This window comes from Pteropus medius, unplaced genomic scaffold (genome assembly GCF_902729225.1).
Source record: "Pteropus medius unplaced genomic scaffold, Ma_sr-lr_union100, whole genome shotgun sequence".
Lineage (NCBI taxonomy): Eukaryota > Metazoa > Chordata > Mammalia > Chiroptera > Pteropodidae > Pteropus > Pteropus medius.
Window position 1 is genome coordinate 1,481,301 of NW_024340701.1, and position 11,946 is coordinate 1,493,246.

General features: G+C 35.9%; 1 protein-coding gene across 3 annotated transcripts in view; it reads right to left on the reverse strand.

Moving 5' to 3' along the window:
• The window catches only part of EIF2B3 (eukaryotic translation initiation factor 2B subunit gamma), a 95,282-nt gene that overhangs the window by 27,200 nt on the left and 56,136 nt on the right, over positions 1-11,946 (reverse strand). For 2 of the 3 annotated variants that reach the window (XM_039884343.1, XM_039884349.1), the window contains exon 6: positions 2,673-2,762. The exons of the other annotated variant lie outside the window; for it this stretch is intronic. In XM_039884343.1, the coding sequence (XP_039740277.1) occupies positions 2,673-2,762 (90 nt within the window). The remainder of the gene's footprint in view (positions 1-2,672; positions 2,763-11,946) is intronic. 3 annotated transcript variants of the gene reach the window in all.

An 11,946-nucleotide genomic window follows, 5' to 3' on the forward strand; every position in this document is an offset into this window, starting at 1 on the left:
CTCAAAGAATTTGAGTGGAAGAATTAATATGTAAATGACTAAAAAAGATACGGGGCAGAATATGTTAACTTCCATAGGTGAAAGATAACAAAGGATTGCTAAAGCAGTCCATTCCTGAAGTTGTGTCTCTCGTTTCATTTTTTCCTTTCCATCCCTAAAGGAGTCATTATTTTATAACCAGATAACTATAAATGACTTCTACTTACCTTGAAGGAGTGTCTTTCCCACCTAGAACTGTCTATGATTCTCTGCCAGGTGGCATCATTGTTCATTCCACATGGGACTATTCTGTTTAAAGATCTATAACTCCCTGATCAGCTTTCAGGTCTCTTATATGCTGCTTCCGACAACCTATTCAAACCCATCTCCCACAACTTTAGGACAAGACCTCTACTATTACAGCCAGGAATAAAAAGTCTCCCTCAAGTATCATTCTAATTTATCTTGCTATGTCTTTATATTTTTTTCTAATATTATTGAAATTTACCAATTTTTAGTATAATGCCTTTAACCCTAACTGCTCTGAGAAGTGAAGGACAGATGCGGGAAGAGATGAGGGTCTCTTTAAGAGATCTTGAGATGGGAAAGTAGTTGGAACAGAGGTGCTGTATCTCTCTATTGCAGTAGGCTCTGAGAAAGTCTCGTTTGGCAGAGCTTCTGGCCAGAAGCCACAGAATCACCAAATTCAGGCTTGTCCTCAAGGGACATACCACTGCACTACACTTGCCAGGTGTGGGAATAGCTAACTGGTGGTGGCCAAATGAGCTACAAAGGAGCTACAGCAGTCAGGATGCTGGTGTCATGGTATCAAGACACAAAAAGCCACAATCTCATTTGGTAGTATTAAGGAAGCATTGTCAGTTTGTTGTTGTTGTTGTTTTTTAGAGTTATAACAGTATTGAGGTATTTGTTTAAAAGATAAAAACACTGCTTATGTTTTAGAGATACATATTGAAATATTTACAGACAATTAGAACTGAAATAATTACAGATGAAATTATATCATAATGATTTGCTTTAAAATAATCTGGTGTGACAGTAGGGAGATGGATAGTGGCACATATAAAACAAGATTGGCCATGGATTGATAAGTGTTGAAGCTGTGTGATGGATCCATGGGAGTTCATTACATTATTTTCTCTACTTTTGTATTTGTGTGAAATTTTCCATAATAAAAAGTTAAAAAAAAGAATCATGATCTCTACTATTACATTTCCTCTCAGCACGTCAAGGGCAGAGCCTATGTGATAGGGTTTCATATTCATTTGGGGATAAAAAATAAATCCTTTCATGGCTTAGAGTTAACTTCATTTTTGGAATACAAATAGTCCAGACTGGTAACTGGAAAGCAAGTCTTGGATCACTCTCTAATCCCGGCAGTAAGTTTCCTTGCTATTTATTAAAATACAAAGTCTCTATAATCCACTGTGGAGCTTAGCCTTAAGTTCCGTCAGTGCAGGACCCATGTCTGCTTATTCACCATTGATCTTGCAGTTGTTCTAGAATAATGCCTGCCTGATAACAGATTCTTAATAAACATTTGTTGATGAAATGAAAAAACAGGATAATTAAGTCAGAAAAGAGGAGGGGGACAGTGTCCTGGGAGGGAAAATAGGGAAACCACAATCCCTTGGAAAGCTTTCCAGAGGAACAAATGATGTGTTTTACCATTGGCTCTACATGGGCCTTCTTGTAGGGAATTAGCATTGTTGTGCGGGATAAGGGTTAGGATGCTGCAAGAAATATCACACTGAGTAAGGAGGAACAATTCCCTTTTCCTTTAATGTTCCTCTATATATCCAAGTCCATCAGCTGAGGGCATGTTGGCATTTAAATTCAGGTTCTCCGACTCCCTTCCCCAGCTGGTCTGAGGGAACTTGCTGCTGTGGTGCCAGCCTGCTGTCCAGTCCACTAGTGTGATTCAAGGGAGAAACTTAATCAACAGCCATCAAGGAAGCTAGCTGCTCCTTTTCTTGGCCATGCTATTATTGAATCTTTTCCCACCTATTCCTCTAAGGACTCTATTAGCATTTCCTATCAAAAATCCCTGAGATCAATTACACAAGGAGGTTTTTGCTCTGGAACCCCAGGTCCTGTGACCTGCCAGACACAGTCTCTGTGAAATATTTAAACCCACACTTCTGTTCTCAAAGCAAGATCAGAAAAGTACCAAATTGTTTCTCTGCATTCACTAAAGTTCACTCAGTGAGATGGGCTTCTTTACCAAAATTGGAAGGAAACTTGATTTTCTTTTTTTCCTTCCTCTTGGGTTAGTCTGGCCCTTTGCTAAGACGACCCAACTATAGGATAATTATCTAAAGGAAGGACATCTGCTTGGAGACAAAATAGCACTCGAGCTGGGGAGCTCACCCTTGCAGAAGAAGGTAAGGAAAGTCTGGTACTGTGCAGAGATATCATAGATTATTATTAGTTTTATGAAAATATTTTTCTGGTTTATTATAACACAGACCCCAAAAATAGAAGCAGGGGACTCTGTGGTACAGACAAAATAACACTATGCTGATAATATGATTTCATTTCTAAAACAAAGGTGAAAATCAATTGTTATTTATATAAACTGGTTATCTAACATTACCAAGGTTTAAAACTGTTAACTAAGTCACATGGTAGCTTAAGCACTGTGGGTTTGACTCTACCTCCCTCTCTCTTACTCATTTTCCATTAGGAAGTCCACAACATATTTCTTCATGCAGTAGAGATGGGCATCCACAAGGCCTGTATGGAAACGTATTCTAGGGTGCCTGCAAAAAGAAAAGAGAGAAAGGGCTCACAATCAGGTAACATGGGTTCTGTCCTATTATTAGGTAGTAGGTAGGCATTAGAAAGTTTATAAGGGCCAGAGCCATGCTGCTTACACCCCACTCTGAGAAGATGAAGATGGTGAATTCTAGCTCTGATGCTACTACAGAAAAGGTCTTCGCTTTATAGAAACCCTATCTCACACTTTATGAAGCTTTAAGGCTTCTAAAGACATTAAACTAAAATCAATGAGCCATCAAATCACTGACAAGCCCCGTACTAACATTTTCCTGCTTCCTGTAGGACATTCTTTAGCCATGCTTTCCCCTAAGATTTGGCAGTATTACTCCATTTTCACAGAAGATGAAGTAAAATTCTCTGAATACTCCCTAACTCCCCGCTCTTACTTATTCATCAGGACTATCCCCATTTATACTTTCTCTAGGAAACATTCACTCAAGTTTGTGCTCCCACAATAATTACGCCCACCTCAATCAGATAACATACAGTAAGGTAATAGCCTATATACTCGTCTCTCTCCTACTAGACTAAAAGTTCCCCAAAGGCCGAGATTTACCTTTATAGCCTGAGCACTTAGCATCGAACCCCAAACAGAGTAAATGTTTAATATATAAACAAACAAATGAATAAATTAGGTCAAATTAGGGCATCTGCCTAGTTGCTGTCTATTTTAGTTTGCCATTTTGGTTTCAGTCTTAAGAAATGCTGTGTTTATAATGTCCAAGGTCATTTTATTTAATAAAAACAGCTAAGGAAGAAGAAGTAGGGTAGAAAAATGAAGATTCCAATCATAGCGTCCTGGTTGTCATTTTTCTTCTATTCTGTGTTACTTTGCTTTGATTGGCTTATAGTTTTAAGAAATATTATTCTCACAGGATCCAGAGACCCTAGAAGTAATTTATCAAACAAGGCGCACCACCCTGGGTTTCCACTCTTTTGGGAGAAGGGGAAACAAAATAAATGCTTCCAAGAGAGCAACAGAGGAGCCAGACTCAGTATCCCACACCATAACACACCCAACACGCAAGTCAATCAGTGAGGGACAAGAAGAAAGTAGAAGGTACTTCCAAATCCTCACTTTCTGAGATCCCTGAGTTCTAAGAAGTTCCTCAGAAAATAGAATTTTACACATGTGAATGTGGTTACCTTGTGATACCAGGGTTTCATCTGAAGTTCCCACCCTGATAATTCTCTCCCTTGATCTAACCAATTCAGAAAATTACATTCTCTTGTTTTGTACCTTCGTTTACAAATTTTTTGAATCATTCAACACACTCTACCTTTATTTATTTAATCCTCACAGCTACCTCATGAAGTAGATATATTAATTACTCTTATTTTTATAGCAGAAATCAACTTATATGGCCAGCAAAGTAAAAACTTAAAAGTATGACTACTTTCTAAACTGTTATCAATCCCTAGAATATATGACATTCATATAGCATTTTATAGTTTATAATTTTTCAACCTTTTACTCTCATCTCATAAAGTAGGTAAAACAAAAAAAAATTCTTCCATTAAAAAAAAATGTTCCAAAAATTTGGCTGGAATACTCAAGACTAGAGATTTAGCTACAAATTTGCAATACAATGAAGAAGCAGAGCTGGGCAATTCAGAGATTTATTTTTCCTTTCAGATTGAATTTATAGTGAATGTAAATCTTGGGACCGGGAAGCTAATGGCATTTAAGTTACCAAAAAGATGGTTTCCTTATTTCAATTTATTGTTTTTGATTGCTAGGAGAAATAAAGATCGATATTTTAAAATCGAACAAAATAAATGGACAAAACCAAAAAACCTAAAAGAGGCACCAGTAAAATATGGGTAGCTGGCTGATTATTCTGAGCCAGAGATGCTTTGGATTTGTATAACAAAGTAAGAAATCAAAAAATGGAGAGAATAAGACAATTAGAAACAGTTGTAATTTTATATTTTAAAAATAATGTAAAACATAATTTTCTGACCATAGAAAAATTCCATTACAATAAAAAATAAAATAACATGAAAAATTTGTGGGATTCCTTTCAATGATAAAATAAAAAGTTCAGAGAAATAGTATAAAAAATTTAATCTTCAAAGTCTATAAGATCATTGTAAAGTTCCCGCAGGTTTTTCTTCTCTTCATTTAACATAAAAAGAATTTTTAAAATGGCCTATTTTAAAAAGAAAAAAGAAAAAGAGTGAAGAAGAAAGAGAAAGATCTTAGAAAAGCGAAAACAAAATGGACAAAGATACAAAAGACTAGGAAACCTAGGACAATGTAAGCCATCAGGAACATAAAGAATATCTTTGGGTTATTTTTTCAGGCTTATTTTTAAAAGAGTAAGGTGTAGATTTTAGAATTTGAATTTGTACTGTTTAATATTTTTAGGGAAATAAAGGTTGTTTTTATGATCTTAAAAACAAGGATCTCAATTTTTGAAGCAAGTAACAAAACCAATAGGTGACAAAATTATAATAATTATTAACAACTCTTATTTATAATATTTTAGAATAAACAAGGAATGTATGTATGAAACAAATACTGGAAAAGAAAGATCCAAGGATAAGCATTTACCATTTAACCACAAAGATCAATGGTTTTTAAAGCATCTTCACTAAAGTCCTTAGTCTGTATACATAACAGACCTGTCTACACCTGCCCTCAGTTGCCAGATGGAGTTCTGGCTTTGACAGTCCTCACAACCAATGGCACGTGAGCACCCATGTCTGCATACTGCATTCCCCAAGTGAAGACTTCATTCTAAGCTCAGCCGGGGCAGACTTCTCAGGTGGCATGATATTTACCTGTCAGGCAATAGCCCCACAGCTTCCTTTCCCTCAAAGTCCAATATTTCTATAATCAATTTCACCGTATCCAAAGTTCTTTCCAAATTCTTTTATACACCTGCTTTCTTAAATATCTATTTCACTGACAAAGTTCCTTCAACTTCTAAGACCCTTGCAGTCTGACTACAGGTGAAGTGAGGTAGGTACAGAGTGTTGGCCTCACTGAGCCCCACTTAGCTCTAGAGAGGCAACTGTCTATCACATTTCTCACTTTGTTCTGCCCCTCTTATTTTGGCCTCCAGGTCTTTTGTCTACTCTTATCCTGCCTCCCATATCCTAGGTATTCTTTCCCAGGATCAGTGTGAGTCTACTCCTCCAAGAATCCTTCCTTTTCTACTCATTTAAAAATGTACTAAAACAGATGTCTCCTAGAATATGACTGGAAAAGACAGTATAAATTATGTACTCATGATTTTATCCACTTTGTTCTTTTCCAAATGCAGATAATGCAATCTAATGAGGATGAGAAAATTCCTTCTGAAAAATGATTTCTGAAAGTCAACACACTTAGGAATTTACCACTGCAAACATTCATTCTACAACATTTACTAACAGCCTAGTGATGACAACAGGCATTGTGCAAGATAAAGATATGAACAAAACTGATCTGGTCTCTGCCACAATGTAGCTCATAGTCTATTAAGAGACGCAATTTCCTCTCAAAGCTCTTCAAAGAGAATTTCCTCCTCAAATCTTTTTCTTATTTTTATTATGGTAAAATATACATAACATAATATACATATTTTAACCATTTTCAAGTGTACAGTACTGTGGCATTAAGTACAATTACACTTCAGTGCAATCACAACCAACATCCACCTCCAGAACTTTTTCATCTTCTCCAAGTGAAATTCTGTACCCATTAAACAGTAATTCCCATTCATCTTCTTCCCCCCAGCCCCTTGCAACCACCATTCTACTTTACGTATTTATGAACCTGACAACAGGAGTCCTCCCTCATCTGCAGGGGATACATTCCAAGACTCCTGGTGGATGCTTGAAATTGGAGATAGCATAGAACCCTATATATACTTTTCCCCCTCTAGATACATACCTATGATAAAGTTTAACTTATAAATTAGGCACAGTAAGAGATTAACAACTACTAAAAAAATTATAATAATATACTGTAATAAGTTATATGAAAAATGTAGTGGACAATTTGGTGACAGACAGAGGGGAGGGGGGTTGGGGAGCTGGGAGAATAGGGTGAAGGGTTAAAGAAGTACAAGTTAGTAGCTGATGGATGGTCACGGGGATGGGGAGCACGGCACAGGGAATGCAGTTAGCATTAATGTACTGGCTAGGTAGCAAACCAGAGGAGAGAAGGAGCAATGAGGGGGATCGTTTTATAAACTATATAAATGTCTAACCAATGTACTGTATACTTGAAACTAATTAAAATAAATAAATTTTTAAAAAAGTTATGTGAATGTGGTCTGTTTCATCAAACTAGCATAACTTTCTTTTCCTTCCTCACAATTTCACAGACAGAAGATTCATTGTTACTGTAGATCTTAGCAACCTCAGCATACAATTGTTTTTCTTTCCTTATTGAGAACTTTCACTTTTTCACTTAAAGGAAGCACTTTACGGCTTTTCTTTGGCTTATCTGAATTTCTAGCATCACTATTCTTGTGCTTTGGGACCATTATTAAGTAAAATAAGGGTTACTTGAACATAGGCCATGCAATACTGTCACAGTCCGGCTGGCACCGAGACGGGTAGCGTACACAATGTGGGTGTGCTGGACAAAGGGATGATTTACCTTCTGGGCAGGATGGAGTGGAACGGTGCAGATTTCATCAGAATGGCATGCAATTTAAACTTATTAACTGTTTATTTCTGGAATTTTCCATTTAATATTTTCCCACCGCGGCTGACCGTGGATAACCGAAACTACAGAAAGTGAAACTGTGGATAAGGCAGCAGGAGGGTACTGTACCGCATTTTGTTTATCCATTCTTCTGTCTACAGACACTTGGGTTGCTTCCTAATTTTGGCTATTGTGAATAATGCTGCAATGAACATGAGTATACGAATATCAATTTAAATCTCTGCTTTCACACACACATTTCTCAAAATTTTTTATTAAGGAAAAACATCAATCACACAAAATCAGAGAAAAACATAATAAATTCTCATGCACCATCAGGTAGCTTCAACAACCATCAACATTTTCCAACCTTAAAGTTTTTTTTTTTTTGCTGTAGTATTCATTATGGGTTGAATTGACCCCCTCCCCTCCAAAGACCTTGAAGTCCTAACCCCCAGTACCTGTGAATGTTACCTTATCTGGAAATAGGGTCTTTGCAGAAGATCAAGTCAAAAGAGGTCATTGGGGAGACTCTCATCCAATGTGACTGGTGTCCTCATAGAAGGGGAAATTTGAACACAGAGATAGACATACATAACGGGAAGACACAGGTAGAATGCCATCTACAAGCCAAGGATGCCTGAGGTTACCAAAAGCTAGGAGAGAGGCATGGAACGAAGTCTCTCTAAAAACCCTCAGAAGAAACCAACCCTGCCAACACCCTGATTTTGGACTTCTAGCCTTCAGAACTATAAGACAATACATTTCTATTGGCAGTTTGTGGTATTTTGTTATGGCAGCCCTAGCAAACTAACATAGTATTTTAAAGCAAATTCCAGACATAAAGTCATTTTACTTGTAAATACTTCAGTATGTGTGATATGCATTTCTAACTGATAAGGACTTTAATATAATCACTATGTTATTACCACACCTAATAAAATTATCAACAATTTCATAATGTCATCTTATATCCAATCCATATTCAGATTTGTCTGTCTTTTTACAGTTAGTCTGAATTAGGGGTGAGTCAAACTCTCACACTGCATTTGGTTACTTCATTAAAAATAATTCTATAAAAGTTTCTCTTCCTTATTCCTCTTCCAAGCCATTATTATTAGAAGGGGTCGCCTGTCTTATAGAACACTCTATTTGGCTGATTGTTTTGTAGGAGTGTCTTTGTATAATTTGTATAACATAAAAGTCACCTGTATTAGGTGTATAATTGAATGGTTTTTAGAAAATTTACAGAGCTTTTAAAATCATCACCACAATCCAGTTATAGAATAAAATCTTACATGATTTGCAACCAGTCAATCCCCCTTCTGATCTTTGATTTCAGGCAATCACTAATCTGCCTCCTTTCTCTATAAGTTTGCCTTTTCTGGTTTTTGTTTTTTTGATTATAGCCATTCTAGTGGATATAAAGTGGCATCTCGCTGTGGTTTAAATTTGCATTTACTTAGTGACTAATGATGTTGAGAATCTTTTCATGTACTCGTTAGCCATTTGTTTATCTTCTTTGGTGAAATGCCTATTTAACTCTTTGGCCCATTTTGAAATTGGGTTGTTTGTCATCTTTAAGTTGTCAGAGTTCTTATCTTTTTATTTTTGTCACCATTTTCTTAATGGTATCTTTTGAGGTTTGAAGATTTTAATTCTGATTGATTGATAATCAATTGAAAAAATTGATAAATTTTTTCTTTTATAGAGTATGTTTTTACTGTTGTATTTAAGAATTCTTTGCTTAACCCAAGTTCATGAAGGTTTTCTGCTGTTTTCTTCTAAAATTTTTGTAGTTTTAGTTCTTACATTAGGTCTAAAATCCATTTTCATTTTTATGTATGGGATAAGGTAAGGGTCTAAATTAGTCTTTTTGCATGTGAATATCTAATTGTTCCAGCACCATCAGTGTAAAAGACTATCCTTTGCTCATTGAATTGCCTTGACATCCCTGCTGAAACTCAACTGATCATAAAGGTAAGGGTTTATTTTTGGGCTCTCAATTCTGTTCCACCAATCTATGTTTATCCTCATGCCAGTACCATACTGTCTCAATTATTGTAGCTTTATAGTAAGTTCTGAATCTGGGAAGTGTAAGTTCTTCAACTTTTTGTTCTTTTTCATAATTGTTTTGGTTATTCTGATCCTTTGTATTTTCATATAACTTATAAGATAACTTGTCAATTTCTACAAAAACTCCACTAAAATTCTGATAGGGTTTGTATTAAATCTACAGATCAGTGTGGGGAGAACTGTCACCTTAACAATATTGAGTCTTCCAATCCAGAAACATGGAATGTGTCTTCATATATTTAAATTTTTATTTAATCTCTCTCAGCAATGTTTATAGTTTAGTATATAAGTCTCCTATTAAATTTACTCCTAAGTATTTTATTCTTTTTGATGTTATTATAAATGCAATTATTTTCTTATCATTTCTTTTTTAGAGTGTTCTTTGTCAGTATATTTATCTAATATCCTGTAACCTTGCTGAACTCTTATTAAGTCTAGAAGTTCCGTGCATTCTTTGGGATTTTCTACATGCAGGCATACAGGATCATGCTGTCTATGGATAAAGAAAGTTTTATTTCTTACTTTTCAATCTGGATGCCTTTTATTTCTTTTTCTTTCCTGAATGAACTGGCTATAACCTCTACTACAATGTTGAATAGAAGCAGCCAAAGAAGACATCCTTGCCTTGTTCCCATCTTTGGGGAAAACCTTCAGTCTTTTACTATTACATATAATGTTATCTTTTAAGTTTTTTGTAGATGCCTTTTATCAGGCTGAGGAGTTTCCCTTCTATTCCTAATTTGTTGGCAGTTTTAACATGAGTGCTAGATTTGTCTTTTTTTTTTTTTTTTTGTCTATTGAGATAATCATGTGGCTTTTATCTTTTTATCTATTAATATATTGCATTAATTGATTTTCAGATGTTAAACCAGCCTTGCATCCCTGGGATAAATCTCACTCATGGTGTATATGTTGCTGGATTCAATTTGCTAATATTTTTTTGAGTGTTTTTTTTACTTATATTCATGAAGGATTATTGGTCTTGTGTTTTCTTGGTCTAGCTTTGGTATCAGTTATATTGGTCTCATAGAATAAGTTGGGAAGTGTTTCCTCCTCTTTCAGTTTCTGGAAGACTTTGTGAAGAATTGGTATTATTCTTTAAATGTTTGATAGAATTAACTAAAGATACCATCTGGACCTTGGCTTTTCTTTGCTGAATGAGTTTCAATTACTAATTTGATTTAATTATTTGTTATAGGTCTACTCAGATTTTCTATTTCCACCTGAGTCAGTTAGGATGTAGCACATCTCTGTGGCTCAGACTATACCACACTGATTAGTCCAGGGCTCTCCTATGCTCTAAACACTTATCTGTTCTTAGTATATCACTATGTGTGCACCTTAACCCAACACTTTAATTGATTATAGTTACTTATGAGAAGGAAGGATGGGAACCAACATTTGTTGAATAGTTCTGATGTGCTAGGCATTATGCAATGTGCTTTCACATATACTGATTTTTATAACATCTGTGTTCATTTTAGCATATGTCCTGCCACACTGAGCACATCTGTCTTCATTGTTCAGGCTCAGGTTAAGTAACTTTTCTAGGACACGAAGGTATATAATAGTGGTATTGGGATTAAAACCTACAAATGTGTGGCTAAAACTTACTTCATAAGGTCTCTCAAGCAACTTCTTTCTTTTTTCCACATAAAACTTTAGGATTTCTATGTAGATGAGGCCCTGATCTAAACAGTCTCACATCTAAATTCAGAGCAAAGAAGATAGAATGTTTGGTTGGGATCAAAAGCTCTGTTTTTGTACTTGCTCCCTTGCTGAATATTCTAGTTAGTTTATTAACCACTAGTATCATTCAAAAAGGAATTTGCTAAGGAATGGGGTTCTGAGCATTGACCTAAGACAAGCCTGAGGAACTCTTTATGATCCTGCTTCCGGGTTTCCTCACGTATTCTTGGAGAGCAGGAAAGCAGATATTAAGAAATGTTCCCAAAGAAGCAACTGCCTGCTTTGGGCAAATTATTTTTAAACGTCAGGGAGTTCAGGTACAAAGCCGTACCTGTGTTTCAATATTTATTTACCCAAAATTTCTCCTAATAGTAACAACTTGAAGTACTGTGTCAGGGACAAAGCTTTGATATCTCTAGGGAAACTGTAGGAAAGACTACCACACAGACACTGGTCTTCAGGATTATACGAGACTGCAGACTTAAGATTTTTCTCAGCTATGCTTAATTTCAAAGAAAACTGAACATAGAGCTATGTGTATCACCAACATTGTACAAAACAAAACATCTGCAGGACTACAGAGCTCAGGAGTAAAAAAGCAATTCAGAAAGGCAGCCCAGAAAAAAGGAAGCATGTCCATGAAAGGTGAGATACTTAACAACAGTGACTCTAAAAAAAAGTCTGAGTCCTTTCACCTAATAACAAGATCTGTAATCTCCCTGCCCCCCACCCCACTATCTCAAGGGATTTCAGAC